The sequence below is a fragment of the Phaethon aethereus genome (genome assembly GCF_964289735.1).
Source record: "Phaethon aethereus genome assembly, chromosome: 32".
NCBI lineage: Eukaryota > Metazoa > Chordata > Aves > Phaethontiformes > Phaethontidae > Phaethon > Phaethon aethereus.
In genome coordinates this window covers 199,777-216,358 of record NC_138608.1, presented here as the reverse complement: position 1 = coordinate 216,358, position 16,582 = coordinate 199,777, and the positions used below count along the sequence as shown (strand labels likewise).

Below are 16,582 nucleotides of genomic sequence, written 5' to 3'. Positions count from 1 at the left end.
CGGGAGCCGTTTGGCCTGGGGAAAGGCCCCTTCCTCTTGACTTCCAGGGAAGGCAGCGATTGTCCCCACTTAACCGGTTTAGCATTTAAATTGTCCCAATTCTGCTCCGCCTTTGCATGGCTCTGGGGCGATGGGCTGGGGGAAGGGTTTCTGCAGTCCGGCTTCCACCCTTGAAGCGAGCAGAGCTTGGGAAGCGAGCTTGGGAAGCGAGCGGAGCTCGGGAAGAGGCTTTTTAAAGTTTACGGTGAGCGCTCGGGTCTTTTTAGAGTGGTGGTACAGAGCGAGCCGGGAGGGGGGGGCGGGTAAAAATTCCCTTTTTTTTCCACCCCGATGAGCTTGAAAACACCCAAGTGGGTTTTTGGGGAGGACAGTGGGTTTTTAGGGAGCGCTGCCGGCACGGCAGATGGATGCATCCATGTTTTGGGAAGAACAAAAGGGAAGGCTTTGAAAAATCTGGCTTTTTTGGTGAGTAAGTGGGGGACGCGTCCCCCATGTTCCCCCTCGGCTGCGCTGCCTTGTGCTTGGTTGGGTTTGGGGTTTTTTGGTGGGTTGAGGTGCTGGTGGGTGATGCCGAAGTCGATGCCGGAGTGCGGGTGGGGGATTTGGCGTCATCCCCGGCGCGGGGATTTCGGCACGGCTGCGGTGAGACGCGTTTTGGCGAGCAAAGGTTTGGAGCGAGCCGGTGAGCGCGGTGCCGAAGGGATGCTGTGATTTATTGTGGGGAAAAGGTGCTGGTGGTCCCTGAGGGATGCCGCGTTCTGTCCTGGAGTTGGCTCGGATCAAACCCGCATCCCAAAAAACTGCCGCTTTTAAAAATAAACCCGTTTTGTGGGTTTTTTCACCTGTTCTCACCCAGATGGATCCCCCAGGCCTGGGGATGTGCCGGGGTCTCCGGCCGGGTTGAGATGCGGCTGCAATTAAAAAGGCAAAACTCCCTGATGGCTTTTCCCTCTTGGATCCCAGGTGCTGCTGCCTGTCCCCTGCCTGTCCCCTGCCTGTCCCCTGCCTGTCCCCTGCCTGTCCCCTGCCTGTCCCCTGCCTGTCCCCTGCCTGTCCCCTGCCTGTCCCCTGCCTGTCCCCTGCCTGCTTTGCCAGCACATTGCTTTGCCTTTTTATTTCCTTGCAGCGGGGTGACGAGTTTTGGGGCGACTCCGCGCCGTGCGACGGAACGCTGGGAAACGCCGGCAGAAACGCCGGCACCGTGCCGGCTGCCGGGCTTCCATCCTGCCGGCACCGCTTGACGCGGAGGCTTCTCCGACGCTCCTTGCTGGCACGATGGATGAGCCGCCATGGCACGATGGGTGGTGCGGTAAAACGGGAATGTCGTGCATGTCCAACTGGATTTAAAGCCGGATAGCAGTTAAAGATGGGGTGACGCCGCGATCTGTCGCTTCCTCCCGGTAAGCCGGTGCGGGTGGCTTCATTCTGGTGGAGCATCCTTCATCCCAGCCCGCCGGCACCGCGGCAAACTCATAGACATGAACGAATTTGGGGTTTGCTCCTCAAAAAGCCGCCGTGGGCTTGGGGAAAGCATTGATGCGGTGCCGCGCTTCGGGGCGAGAGCATCCGCCGGCGTGGCACGGGCATCGGGTGCCATTTCAGGGCGATGCTGGCAGAATATCGGTACAAACCGAAGCCAACCGAAGCCTTTCTTCGTGGAAGAAAGACGCGGGCGCACGAAGCCAACGTATTTTTAATTTATTTAATTTCTATTTTCACTTCTCATTGGCAAACTAACCCACGCTGGCTCCGGGCGTTCCCGGGGGAAGCGACGGGCTGCTCTGGGGCGGGAGAGATTTTGGGGTGGCATTTCAGGATGCCCGCTGGGCGTTGGGATTTGCTCCATCGCTCTCCTCCCTCGGCCCCCGGGGCGGGGAAATATCTTGCGCCAGCTCGAATAATTCCCTCTTCATTTGCATTCTTACCTTGAAGGTATTTATAGTCTCTTCTCTGCCTTCTCCTTCCTCGCCGGGGTAAATTTAGCTCCTTCGCTCTCCTCCTGTGCCTTTATCCTCCAGCCGAGCTGATAAGCCCGGCTTTTTAGCGCCTCTTTCCTCCTATTTTTCCCTTCTCCGTCCGCCCTGGTCGGGAGTTGACCCGGCACCTCCGCCCGGCAGCGATTGGGACCCTGAGCCCTCTCCTTTTCTTCTCCCAGTGATTTTTCTTTTTCGCCCTTTAACTTGCAGCCGCAGCAGCATCGGAAGGTGGAAAGTGTTTTGGGGTGGGTGGCCAGTACCTGGTTGCCCCCCCCCCCTCTTCGAGGGTCCCCAGACCCTTCGAGGGTCCCCCGAACCCTTCGAGGGTCCCTCAGCGTGAAGGTACCACTTTGTCCCAGCTGTTTGAATTCATCCAGGGGAAAGGATGCGGCACAGCATCCCGGAATCCCCCACGCACCCCGATTTTGGGGGCAGCCACCCTGATTTTGGGGCAGCTGTCGGCAGAGCAGAGCCCCCAGGGGTGCAAACCGGTGGCTTTCCCAGCATGGCATCGTGCGATTGAATTTTGGGGGGGAGAAATAATCAATTTGAGGGTGACTGGGGTTTTTTGGGGGGTGTGTGGCAGGGGATGGAGCGGGGCCGCAGTATCCCGAGTTGTTCCCCTGGCAAATCGTGGCGTAAGGAGGGGAAAAAAGCTTCGTGTTGGGGAGAAGCGGCACCTTTTGGGGTCCATCGACCCCGACGGGGACCCGGCACCGTGTCTGCTACCGGCAGCACCAATTTTTGCAACGGGAGAGCGATAGGACCCGATGTCTCACCCAGCTCTGGGACACCGAGAGCTTTGGTGACCACGGCGAGGCACCAAAACCGTTGGGTTTCCCTGCACGGGCAGAACTGCAACTGTTTCTCCTCCACCTCGGCAAAATCCAGCCTCTCTTCTCATTTTCTCCTCTTTTATCTCTTATTTCTTGTAGATTTTGCCGGCAGTCCCTGGCCGCCAACCCTCCTGAGTGCCGGCGCGGTGTTTTTTTCCGAGTGACACAGCACAATCGGCGAGGGATGGAGAAAGCTGTCCCTAATTTCTCAGAGCGCCAAGGAGATGGAGGCAGAGCCCTGTTAATGACACCGGAGCCAAACAAAGAGACTTTTCCTGCCCTTGAGTGCCCCCAAGGCGAAGAACGAAGAGCCGCTTTCCTTCAAGATGCAAAAAAGCCCCTGGAGAACCTGGCTTTATCTGGGACATCGGTGGAAACGGAGACGGAGCTTGAGGAAGATGCTTTCTATGCCGCGGATGATCTGGCGACGATGAGCAGGGAGGGGAAGGGACCCTCCGGCACTGAGCTGCGCCCGTTGCAAGAGGACACCGACTTCTTCTCGTCACTCTCCCGTCAAGAGCCTGACGTCGCCCTGGAAGCGCACGACGTGGCCGGTAAGTCCCCAGTTGGTGCCGTTGGGGGACGGGGACATCTCCTGGTGCTTCGTGCGCGGCTGGTGATGCTCGGGTTGATGCGGTTGGTTTGCCTGATGGCCACGCTGTTGGGCCAGGGTGGTTTGCGGCAGGCGTTTGCTCTCTTGGCGTTGGAGATGTTCCCCAACTCTCAGCATCTCATGGTGAAATGGGAACCGTGGCGTGAGAAACACGTGGATTTGATGGAGGGAGAAATGAGAGTGCGAGTGCTGGGCCGGCACCCCTGTGCTGTTGTGCCACCACCCAGCTTCAGCACCACAGACCCAACGGTGGGTCAAGCCAGTGGCTTTTTGGAGACCCTTCATCCTCCCGGCACAGCGTTGGGACCCCAAACCGAAGCTGTCCCCAGATGGGGACACCTTGCCCGACCCCATCCAAGGTGGTCGTGCTCCACCGCACGGTGTCAGTTCGGAGTGGGTGTTGCGTTGGGGGGAAGCAGGTGGGGGCTGTGCCGCGGCAGCGTTGCCCCGTGTGTTTTCGGTATGGGTGGCGAAGCCGCGGAGCGAAACCGTGCCACCTGCGCCTGGCCTTGCTGAATTCCCCTCTTGAAATGGAAACGCTCCTCCAGCTCTGCCGAGGGTGGCTGCGAGCTTGCAGGGTGAAGGCATCGTCCTCTGCCCCACTGCTCGGTGCCGGGGAAGCTGTTGCTGCGAGGGTGATGGGGGACAAGGAGCTCCGGCAGCGACTGGTTGGTCCCCAGTGCTGGTGTGGGGCTATACTGGGATGTCGTTGGCATCGTGAAAACCCCCTGCGTGCGCTGGCTGCTCTTGGAGGCGATGTCCTGTTATGGGGTAGGGGATCTTTGTCACCCATGGGAGACCTTGTTGGGTCTGTCTGTGGCTTAGCTCTGGAGAAACTCATGTCCAAGGGCTCTTGGATGAGCGAGGAGGTTTTCATAAAATGGTTTGGGTTTGAGGAGACCTTCAAAGATCATCCAGTCCAACCCCTTGCTGTGGGTAGGGACATCTTCCCATGCAACCTGATCTTGAACACTTCCAATGATGGAGCATCTGGAACTTCTCTGGGCGACCTGTTCCAGTGTCTCACCACCCTCATCGTAAAATACTTTTTCTTTAGGTCGAATCTAAACCTTTCCTCTTCCAGTTTAAAACCGTCGCCTCTTGTCCTGCAGGTCTTTAGTAAAAAGTCTTTTCTCCATCTTTCTTATAAGCCCCCTTTATAGATAGAAAGGGCCTAAGAAGGTCTCTCCAGAGCCTTCACTTCTCCAGGCTGAACAACCCCAACTTCAAAGGTGAGGTGCTCCAGCTCTTAGATCATCTTCACGGCCTCCTCTGGATGCATTCTAACGGGCCCTTCTCCATGGGGCTGCTCTCCATCCCCCAGTTTGTTACTGAGGATTACCTCAACCCAGGTGCAAGACCTTGCATTTGGCCTTGTTGAACTTCATGAGGTTTGCATTGGCCCAGTTCTTGGCCCATCAAGAAGTCCTGTTGGCCTGTCAAGGTCCTGGATGACGTCCTTTCCCTCAAGGTATCAGCTTGACTTGCTGTCACCCACCAACTGTCTGAGGGTGTTGTTGGGTGGAGATACTGGTCCCCATAAGGACCCTTGAGGGGCTCCACTTGTTACTGGTTTCCACTTGGGCGTTGAGATGTTGACTATAACTCTTTGGATGCAGCTGTCTGGCCAATTCCTTATCTATTGAAAGCAGCTGCTGCAAGTCGTAGATCCCTAGTTGTTCAGCGTCTGTCCCCTGTCTGCTTTGGAGGATTAACCCTCTCCTGCCTCAGCTTCTCCATCATTTCAATGCTAAACACTGACCAGGTACCTCCATCATCCTGAGTCCTACCTGAACCCCTCCATGTGTTTACAACTGTCCTGTCCTTCCTCATCCCCGAGTCCTTGCTGGAGAATGAGGTGGGTGGTGGCGACAGATCCCACCACCAGCCGGTGATTTGCCTCATTAGTTGTCCCCAGGCTGGTGGGTGGCTTTTTCCCCAGCTGGAAGCAGTAACAGTGGTGGAGTCGCTGGCTGCGATTCTTCAACGCCGCTTCCCCGTGATGAGTTTTCCTGTCTCTGCAAATACCAGTTGACTTAAAACCTTATCTCCTGGTGCAGGCAGCCTTCTTGGTGAGTGCTTCTGTTATTTACCCGCCATGGGGTGGGTGGGAAAGCACCTCCTTGCATCTGGGAAGCTCTTTCAGCTCTTGGTTCCTTCACTGTGGTCAACGGGTGGAAAATTAGCTCCAGGGTGATGAACGTGGATGTTTAAAGTTGGTGTTTAACGAAAAAGGGAGTTAATGCCCAAAGAATAGCGAGGGCTGTCTCACAAGATGGAGAATGTCCCCATCTGGGTGTCCACCCTGGCTCTGGATGGGTGGTGGGGCTCAGTTGGGGTCCTGGGGTGCTTGAGATGGACCCAGCTCCAGCCCTGCTTGTGGGCAGACTTAAGGGGATGCAAGCCCCCATCGCTACTTCCCAGCTTGAAAAACCAAAATGAAATGGCCCAAAATGCCCCAAAATGGAGGCTGAGTGGCACACCAGCCTCGGGGTCTTGTGGGGTGGGAAGACCTTGCTCAAATGCTTGTGGTACTGCGAACCTCAAGGTTTTGGGGCTCCTCCGATGCCTCAAACAGCCTCATCGCGGCAAAATTATCCCGGCAGCTGCTGAGCACCACCGACCATGAGCCCGTGGCGGCTTTGGCACCTGCCAGTAGGTTTTTGGAGCCAAGTAAAGCCCACGGTGCTGCCAGGAGGTCATCGGGCGATTTTTGGGGTGCCCTTGGCGTGGAACATCCCTCCAGAGCAGCCGCGTGCCCTGCTCGCGTGCCGGAGAGCACCGAGCCAGCGCCAGCGCTGCCGGCGGAGGGGCAGCGTGCCCGAAGGACGGTGGCACAGGAGGAAGAAACCCCGCGTCACCGTTTGTGCCGGTGATCGCGGCAAGCGAGCGGCGGCCGGGCTCCGCAGCGTGCGGGCTCGTTAGCGGAAGAACGAGCGCCGTGGCGGCTCGGGCAGCTGCTCCGTTCTGCCCGACTGAGCTTTGAGCCGGCAAGGAGGAAGGAGCCGCTGCCGGGGATTTCCCATCCCCGGTCGTGGTACCCAAACCATCACCCCGTTTTTGGCACCCTGAGTGATGGGGGCTGGGTGCCTCGCCCCGCCGGGACCCTTCTCGTGGTTTTTTTGGTGGCCTCGTCTCCCCTCCGTGCTCTTTGGGGGGATGTTTCAGGCTGCTCGCCGGGATTTTTTGGGGGCTGCTGCGCCGCACAGGGGCTCTTTTCGAAGCGGTTTGGGTATTTTGTTGTCGCGACCTGCAGCTGGACGGCGGCAACGGGGCTGGAGAAGCTCCAGCCTTTGCCCTCTTCTTATTTCGGGGCTTATCCCCATCGCCCCCCCCGGAGTGAAGGGAGGGTGCCGCTTCCCCGGGGGACACGGTGAGGCGGGATCCGAATCGCCAAGCCTTTATCTCCAGGCTGCGGTTCCCTCCTCGTTTCCCGAATCGCCGGCACGCCGGGGCGGGGGGGTTTTCCTCCCGGGGTCGGCGGGGCGGTCGGAGTCGCCGCGGTCGGAGCCGCCGCGGTCGGTCGCAGCCCGTCAACACGTCGAGCTTTTCGCACGGTTCTTCCTCCCTTGCACCGCTCGCGGCACCGCATCGGCTCGGGGCTGCCCGTGGAGGGGCCGGTCCCCTCGGCTGCCCCCCGCCCCGGTCACCCGGCTGTGTGTCCCCGCCGGCGCCGGATTGGGGGTTTCACCGGAGGCGAGGGGTCCCCCCAGTGCGTGGGGCGGGAGGAGGGTTCGGAGGGGGATTTGGCGGCTGGGGGTGGCTGTGGTTGTGCTTTCGGCCGCATGGGTGGGAGGGACGGCACCCACCTGATGTGGGGACGTCCTGCGCTGGGGATGTCGTGGCAGCGTGGGGTGTCACTACGGTCCCCAACACGGGGACATCACTCTGGGGATGCCGTGGCAGTGTGTGTTGTCGCCGGGGTCCCCGACGCCGCAGTGTGGGGTGTCCCCGAGGTCCCTGACAGGGAGACCTCCTGTTTTGGGGGTGCTGTGGCGGTGTGGGGTGTCCCCAAGGTCCCCGATGCGGGGACGCGCTGCTCTGGGGCTTGCTGTGACAGGGTGGGGTGTCACTGCCGTCCCCACGGCATCGTGCAGTGCCACAAGGTTCCCCGACACGGGCTCGTCACGCACTCTAGATGGCAAAGCCCCGTAGCAAGTCGGTGCCACGGGCTCAGGTCCCCACCAGTGACCTCTGTCCGGGAGCTGCCATATTAATTAATCAAATTAATCAAGCCAAAACGCACGTTGATTTAACAAGAGGAAGGTAGAAGAGAGGAAACAGTGTTTGTGGTCCTGGCATGAGATTATCGACCCCAAAATCTGCTGTTCCCAGTGCTGGAGCCGCCAGATACGTCTTGATTTAGCCAAATCTTTTTCTTTTATACCTTATACTGTGTCGAATCGCCGGCACAGGATCCGGCTGAGCTACTGAGGGTCAGCATCAGGCTCCTCTTCCGCTCCCGGGCGCATCGCAGATGGGGGTTTGATTTGGTCTTGATCTTTTAATATCCCCGATGTTGACCCTGGTTCAGCAGGACAGGATTTTATCCATCAGGTATTGGACCGGAAATCCCAAACCGATGCACGCCGTGAAGTTTGACCACGTGCCAAACTGGGACGACTGGGGAAAAGCCCAGTTCGGGTACAATCGGCTCGTGTGCTTTGGCTAAAAAGGAGCGTTTTCATCCCAAGCTGCTTTAATGACCCACTGCCCACCCGTGATGGCACCCCAGGGCTTTCCCGTGCTGCAGGCGGTGAAACCCGGCCGCAGCATCGTTTATTCCCAATTTAGAGCTTTTTACGGTTATTTTGATTGCGATCGTGGGGAAGCTGCTCTCTGTTTGGTTCGCGGCCGTTTCTAACGCTGAGGGGGTAAAAGAAGCAGGGTGGCTTTTTTTTTTTTTAGCATCCAGGCAACTAAATAAATCGCCCGTGTCTTTTTTGGGGAGGCGGCGGAGAACCAGAGCCCACGGGCTCGTTTGGGACCGTACCGCGCCCTGCGCCGTCTCGTCCCCTCGGCAGAAGGTTTCTAGCAGGAGCAAAGCCCCTCCAAACCCTTCCAGCCTTGAGGGGGGAATCACCCCCAAAGGATGCTCAAGCTTTCGCAGCATCAGGCGACGTGGCTGCTTGGGGAGCTGGAGTTAGAGAAGTTTTTACAGACTTTATCTGCTCCGTTTGAGAAAAGACGATGCCGTGGCAAGGAGGTAGGGGAGGCACTCGTGGTTTTAATTTATACAGGTCTGACAGCGAGGACAATACCCAAGATGGACTGCATGTGGCAGGGGCTGAGGCTCAGCCTTTGTCCCACCTCCGTGTCCCTTTTGTTTCTCCACCTATTTTATTCCCCCCTCCCTTCTCCTTTCTTTTTAATCCCTTCTTCTGTGTCCCCTCTCCATCCTTCTCCCCTTCCCCCTCCAGTCTTGACTTGCAAGAGCCGCTGTCACGGGCCAAGAGCCTCTTTTGATTCATCCCTCCGAGCACCGTTAAGAAGCTCTTGAAGTCGAGATCGCTCCCGGGAAGGGCTGATCCCGATGCTTGGAGATCCCCTCCCCTCTCCAGCAGCCACGTGCATGAACCAATTTTTTTTTTTACAATTTTTTTTTTTAAATTTATTTTTTCCCTGCTGGAATGAAACTCAAGAACCCACTTGAGCCCGGAGTCACGCACAAGAGTCCGGGGAAGGATGCTCAGAGCCGTGTTTGCCTCTGTTCCCGTCGCCACCCGATGCCATCGAGAAACTGAGGGTGGGCTCGGTGCCCGCTGCCCACGCAGGGAACGATCCTGGGGGAAGGTGCTGGCTTGTCCCGACAGCTCGGTGCTCGCCGGTCCCATGGGGCTGTTGGTTGTAGGTATTTTTCTTTCCAAATAGGCTGTCGGGAAGTAATTAAATGGCAGAAATATGCCACAGGGTCTGATAGTCGCTGGTGCTCTGTGTGTTGAGAAATTAGTTGTCCCCGTCCGTGTCTCCAGCCTGGAGTGGTTTGGGGACAACCTGTCCTCAAGTTGTCAGTAATTTGGGCTTTAATTGCTGTGGGGGAATAACGATGCTTACCTATTCGGCCGCATCTCCCTCCGCAGTGCCGAGAAGAGCCTGGTTTTGGGGTGCCGCTGCCCGGAGGGTGATGTCTGGCTTAAATTATCTTAAAAAGGGATAATCTCAGGCTGCAGGACTCCATCCGTGACTCAGTTTCCTCTTGCAACCCCGGCAAAATCCTGCTGGCGTGGAGGAAGGGATCCAGGCTGTGCGCCTGGCTCCCCTTGCAAAACGGGGAGAAATCCATCAGGATTGGGGGTGGTGGGAACCCTGCGGCGTCTCTTTTTGCACGTCCGCATAGATGTCCTCAATCCTGGCCTCTGAGATGTTGCCACCTTCGTCATCGTTAAAGCAAAGCTCGTTAGGTGTCGCAGGGCTTTCCTAGGGGTGTCCGGCTAAACCGGAGCTGCTCTCCAGGCTGAACATAAGGTGCTGTGGGATCTCGTGTGGTGAGGGAATCACCGGGATGAAATTGTCTGAATTTGGGTCTTTTTTTGGGATTGGTCGCACCGGTGACAAATCACTGTGGCTTGCGCTGGCTCCTGATCCACGTTGCCATGTTATCCAGCTCCCCACCCACCCCGGAGCCTCTCTGGGGGATGGCTTTCACCCCAAAAATGTGCCCATCCTCACTGTGGGGCCGCAGACGACGGTGGATGAAGGCTGAATGACTCTCCAAACCCGCTTCCCTCCTCTGGAAGCGCCGAGTATCCTTTCGGAGGCGTGGGAGTGGGGAAGAGGGAGCGGGGAAGAGGGCAAAGGTGGTTTTTCTTTGCTTGGAAGAGCAAAGTCTGCACGGCGCTTAAATAACCGAACCGCTGCGGAGCGGATGGAGATAAGGAGGAAGCCGCTGGAAAAGCAGCGGGGCTGAACGCGGGCGGTGGCAGCTCGGCTGCGTGGCAGAGATCAATAAATCCCAGTGGCGGGTGGATGTCGGGATCCAGGGATGCGTGAGCTGGATCCACAACACGTGGCTGGGTGCTGGGCTCAGGTTCCAGCTCGTGCTGGAAAAGCCGGGTTTAAGTTGCGTCGCGTGGTTTTTCACAGCTTGCGCAGCGAGGATTTGGGGTCGGGGATGTGCCGGGTAACCCGTGGCTGTAAGGTGTCGCAAAGGGCTGCGTGCGCTGCTAAAATTGGGTGGCAGGCGTCAAATATTGCTGCAAATAGCAAATATTTACTGATTGCTTTGCACAGCCCCGAATCGGGGCATTGGGTGTTGGATGGAGCTGGCGGGTGGCCTCAGATTTGGGTGTTAGGTTTTGGATGGATCCGGTGCATGGCTGTGCTCCGCGCCGCGACACAGACCTGCCCGTTGGGCTTGGCGAAGCTCCTCCAGGACTTGCAAGCTGCAGAGCTGATCCAAACAGATCCACCAGTAAAAAAAAAAACACCAATAATTGCCATTTTTGAGCCATGTACCGCTATGGCACAGCCGCTCCTCTCTGGAGAGCTTGCTGGTTCCTTTGAGCGTGGCAAGTCTGGTGATAAATGAGACGACTTTGTGTTGCATTAACCTGGATGATGTTGAGTGGATGCGTGTGGTCTGGTGCAATTTTGCATGAAAATATTGAAAAGCGTCTGCACCCGCAGATGATTTTAGGATGTGTGGTTTGTAACACCAGGAGCCTGCAACAGGGATCTCTGATGGAGCACAAATCAACTGCGTGGGGACATGGGTTGGCTGGAGATGTGCTAAAGCTGGTGGCTGCGGTTCACCGCTGTCCTCGGGGAAGGTGAAGGATCCTGTACGTGCCCTGAGATGCAGAACTCGTGTCCGGAAATTGCACAGAATAACGGTTTAACATCATTTTATCGCAGCTGAAGGAACATCTCTTGCTCTGCTCTTGGTGGTGTCCTCCTGTCTCTGGTATCGGGCTTGTTTGTGTTGGCTGCCCACAGCTGTGAGTGAAGAGATGGAGAAGGGAAGCAGTTTGGGGCTTGCATGAAGGGAGCGTTGGTCTCTTCAGTTGGGGTTTCTGAAGATGTGATTTCTGCTGTTGCTCAACTGTTGGTTGAGTCTGTGCATCCATCTTGGTCTGAGCTGTCCCTGCCAGTGGCTGTACAGCCCTTGCCCAGGGAGACACCAAAAACCAAGAAGAAATTGGTCCTTAAAGTCTTCTGGTAGATGTTAACGTGGTTTACAAGCCTTTAAACTTTTTACCTCAAACTCTTCCTTAACAAAGTCTTAAATTCTTGGTCACAGAGATTGTGTGTGAGGGTCTTGAGATGCTGCCCTCTGTCCCACCTCTTCCTGATCGCTGTCACTCCAAAGAGCATCTGGATGACCCTTCTTGGGGTAGGGACTCACACATGAGGACAGGAGAAAGAGGTGGAGCAGTTGGTCTATGGGAGCCTGCAAAATAAAATCAACAGGTTGAGGAGGACAAAGTATACTTGGCCCTTGCAGTGCTGGGTTTTGTCTTAGGTCTGGGCTTTGTGGGTGATGAGACCTCATGGCACTGTCCTAGTTTTAATTGTGAGCATTGGAATGAGTTTTAGGGGTGTTTTGGGGGGGAAAAACGTCTCATTCTTGCAAGACGGGTCCCTGCATGGACTGCTGCAGCATAGGAAACCATGCTTTGGTTAGATCTTGGTTGAGCAGAGAGCTCCAGGTGCCTTAAACCTTTTCTCTGGAGCAGAGCAGCTCACGTGTAGCCCATCCTAAGGTGTGTTTGCCAATGCTGGGCCAATTTTATTATGGCCTGCCTTTTGAACTCCATCCAGAAAAGATAGGAAAGTCATGAGACCAGACACCCAAAGGAGGTGCAGCTCTCGCTAACCTTGCCGTAACTCTTTGGGACAGTCCCCGGTGCCTACATCCAGTGGCCTTTTCTGAGGTTTCTTGCACGGGCGAGGGGCTGCCCCTGAAATTCTTGGCAGTTACCCAACGTTGTCTCCTTCCTCGCTGGTGTTGGGCTGAGTTTAAGCTTTGGCTTTAACCTCTCTTACCGGAGGCTGAGCTCACAGTCCAGTAACCTTCCTCACTAATTACCGCTTCGTCAGCCTCTTAGCCTGTGGACGGTGCCAGGAAAGATGTCATGTTGTTGCCTAGCAAATGAAATAATTGAATACTTGAGTCCAAGACAACAGGCAGGGCTTAGCTGGAGCTGGGACGTGAAGTACAGTTGGAAAACCCTAAAGTTGCATGGAAAAACCCACGCTACATCTCCTCTAATGCAGCGGTAGCAAGCTCTCGGCCGTGAATCTCTTCCCAAAGACTTTTGGGGGTTGTAGCTATCCACCCGTGCCATGGGTAAGCACCAAAATAAGGAGCTGACGGCAGCACGGGGGCTGGGTTGAGTGGTTGCTCGCGAGCGTGGCAGTGTCCCTGTGGGGTGGGACGTGGGTCACGATGTGGTCCTCAAATGTGCCACCGAGGGAATGGGTGCGTGTCGTTCGAGGTGTCGTCTTGCCGTGGGTGGTCTTCAGTAACCCAAAGCCATGTCCCTGAATGGGCAAGATCTGTGTGAGGAGGGGTCCTGTCCGGTTGCGCCGTGGTCCTACCGGGTGTGCTGGGAGAAGGTGTCGCACCCGCGCTCAGTAGCGGTTGTCCACGGCACAGAGCACCTGCCGTGCCCGTCTTTCGGTGTCTATAAATAACCTCCCAAATCCAGCACCCGCGAGCAGCCTCTCTCCCCTGTGCCGTCACTCGTGCTAACCGGGCCACGGTTTAAAAATAAGCTGGGGGCAACACCGGGTGCGGACGTGGATTCTCCTGCTGCCTTGCAAAGTAGGACATGGCCCGATCCTCCTTCTCCACTGGGTGTTTATGGGCAGGAAAGATGCTGTAGCCATTGCAAGCTTGTTTTTTGGCCATGCAAAGCCAAGTTTATGGTTGGGGCAAGTGGGGTGTAAATGTGTTGTGGCTGCGGTGTTTGGTTTTTCGGGGTGACTTGCTTCTGTCCTACAGCCCAGGATGCTCTCCTGCTCCATCCAGGCTGCCAGATGTCTGGAAAACTTCAGCAAGTGGCCTAAATTTGATTTTTTTTTTTTTTTTTTTTTTTTTTTTTTTCTCCCTCTATCGGGGGGATAAAAGCTATTCAGGAGTGTGTAAAGGATAAATGGCTGTGGTAACGACACCTTTTGCAAGAGCAAACTGCTGCTGGGTCAAGCTGGGGATGGAGATACTGTAACCTTCTCCCAACCCCAGCAGAAATGAGCTAATGCTTCGGCACAAGGCCACGTTAATACTTCTCTGGAGTTTGCTGCTGATGAGAAAATGCAATTCATGTTTGCACTGTGCCTCCTGCAGCACTGTGCTGTCCGGTACTGTGGGGGATGACAAAAAACGGGGTTTCTGTGGAGTATGTTAACTGCAAAAGGAGGACTAAAGAAAACATTGGTCCGTTACTTGATGAGGTGGGTCACCTCGTAAACAGGGATGAAGGTAAAGCAGAGACATTTCATGCCTTCTTCACCCATCTCTTTAAGACCAATGATGGGCCCTGGGACCCCATGGAATCAGGTTGGAGTTGGGTTGGAGGGCCACAGCTTGGGGAGTGGTAAGCTCCCAGTTGACTTTGAACTTGTGTGGGATTTGCTGCAGCAACTGCATGCACGTAAATCTACAGGTCCTGATGGGACTGATCCCAGGGTCCTGGGAGAGTTGGCTGAGGTTATTGTGAGACTTGGGTGGTCTTGGGACTCTGGAGAGGTCCCAGTCAACTGGAAGCTAGCAAATGTTGTTCTGATTTACAAGAAGGGCAAGAAAGATGACCCTGGTAATTATAGACCTGCCGGTCTCGCTTCAGTGCCTGGTAAAATTATGGAGAAGGTTATTCTGGGAGTTACTGAAAAACACTTGAAAGACGATGCAGTCATCGGTGAAAGCTGACATGGGTTCATGAGTGGAAAGTCATGTCTTTCTAATAGAATATCCTTTTGCGGTAAGGTTCCTGGCCTCGTGGCCAAAGGGAAGGCAGTGGATGCGGTTTTGGGGGATTTTAGCAAAGCTTTTGATACTGTTTCTCCCAGTATCCTTCTAGCATACAGCTAGACATGGGTACAACACGCTGGGTGAAGAGTTGGCTGAAGGATCAGGCTCAAAGAGTTATAGTCAATGGGGCAACATCTGGCTGGTGGCCAATCGCTAGTGGTGTTCTCCAGGGGTTTTCCTCTCTTCAGTGTTTTTATCGATGACCTGGACATGAGAGTTGAGTGCACACTAAGTAAGTTTGCTGATGATACTAAATTAGGAGGAGCTGTTGATTCCTTCAAGGGTAGAGAGGCCTCATGGAGAGATCTTGATAGATCAGTGTGTCGGGCAATCACCAGCTGTATGACATTGAACAAGGACAAGTGCCAGATTCTGTACCTGGGTTGATGTGATCTGGGATGTACGTATAGATCCGGGGACAAGAGGCTGGAGCGGAGCCCCGCAGAAAGGGATCTGGGGCTTTTGGTTGATGGAAGCTCAGTGGGCGTCAGCCATGTGTCCTCACGGCCAAAAGGGCCACCCATATCCTGGGGTGCACTAGGCACAGTACAGCAAACCAGCTGAAAGACGTGATGGTCTCACGTCTCGGTGTGGCCTCACCTCGAGTCCTGCGGGCACTTTGGGGCTCCACAATCTAAGAAGGATATCGAAATACTTGAACGCGTCCAAAGGAGGGCAACAGAGGTGGTGAAAGGAGCAGAGGGCTTGTGAGGAGCCGCTGAGGAGACCAGGGTGGGTCAGCCTGGAGAAGAGGAGACTGAGGGGTGGCCTCATGGCTGTCTACAACTTCCTCACGATGGGGAGCAGGGTGGAGGTGCTGATCTCTTTTCTTGGGTGTCTGGTGGTAGGACGTGAGGGAACGGCTTATAAAGCTGCGTCAGGGGAAGTTCAGATTGGCCATTAGGAAAGCGTTCCTCATGGAGAGGGTGGTCAGGAGCTGGAACAAACTCCCCAGGGATGTGGCCGTGACCCCCAAGCCTGTTGCTGTTCCAGAAGCGTTTTGGAGAATGCCCTTAGATATAGGGTTTAACTTTGAGGTTGCCCTACGTGGAGTCAGGATTTGGGCTGGATGATCCTTGTGGGTCTCTTCCAACCCAGGAGATTCTATGCCCTTGTGTCATCGGGACACTGGTTTCAACCTAGCTGGGCTTAGTGGTTTTGGGGAAAATTAGCTGGTTTTGAGATATGAAGTTCTTGCCGCAGAAGCATGGTGTCCTTGTTGTAGGAGAACTGGTGGCACTTACCCACTTGGATTTGTCTCTAGGGTGCAGTGAGAGCTGAGCAGCTGCTTCCCTTCCTCCCTGGGGGTTTGTCCTTCTTGTAACTCTGTCATCCAGGGCGTTACTGTAGTTTTGGGCTGTCTGTGTGGTCAAAATCCTTCCTTTTCTTGCTGTCTCCCGAAAGTGTGTGTTTCTGTGGGAAGAGACTTCTGGGGCTTGGCCATCAAAGACACCTACATGTCGAAAAAAGGATTAGTTTAAGGACAAGGGAGCCGAGGAAGGTGTTTCTCCCCAGTTTGTACCTGACAGTCCCTTTGGAGATGTCCAAGCCCTGGGTAGGGGCTGAAGATATTCTCAATTTATCTCTATTTTCCAACAAGCATTGCTGGAGCCCCGTCCCTTCTTGCTCATCCTGGAGCCAGAGTCCTGCTTTGCCACTTTGAGGTCTTCCCTGGGGTGTTTAGGACCTCCCCAGCCCTTCTCTGTGTCGGATGGTTGAGTGGAGGAAGGATCTCAGCAGCGTTTTGGGCTCCATCTCATCATCCTCGTCGCTGGAACCTGACGTGCTTCTGCCAGCCTCGACGCGGGGGGTGAGACGCTGCCAGGCGAAGCCATCCAGCGATTCTCCGTCACCGCAGTAACACCGGCACTTGGCACTGACACGGTGCCAAGGCGGCCCCGGGAGCCCGCGTTCGCGCCAAGGACCGAATCCAGCCTCTTGGCTCCGTTCGGGGAAGCGTTTGCGCTCGATGAGGCTCGCCCATCAACACCGCGCGCTCTCCGGAGCGCTCCGGCATGTACGCCAGCGTGGTTAATAAGCGTTCCCAGGTCTTCGCGACAGACGGTGGGTTTCGGTAATCGGAGAGGACAGCTCGTTACAGACTGACAGCACAAACGGCAAGAAGATCCCTCAGGAGTCTTCTTTGTGGCCGTATAGCATCCAAAGCAGCCTTCGGGGATCTTCT

The 16,582-nt window shown here is 55.7% G+C and overlaps 1 protein-coding gene across 1 annotated transcript in view; it reads left to right on the top strand.

Annotated features, from left to right (window-relative positions):
- WIZ (WIZ zinc finger) overlaps positions 1–16,582 on the top strand; it is a gene marked incomplete at both ends in the record, with an annotated part of 56,196 nt that overhangs the window by 3,339 nt on the left and 36,275 nt on the right. Inside the window, one exon of the mRNA XM_082012194.1 lies at positions 2,912–3,366. Within this exon, the coding sequence (XP_081868320.1) occupies positions 2,912–3,366 (455 nt within the window). The remainder of the gene's footprint in view (positions 1–2,911; positions 3,367–16,582) is intronic.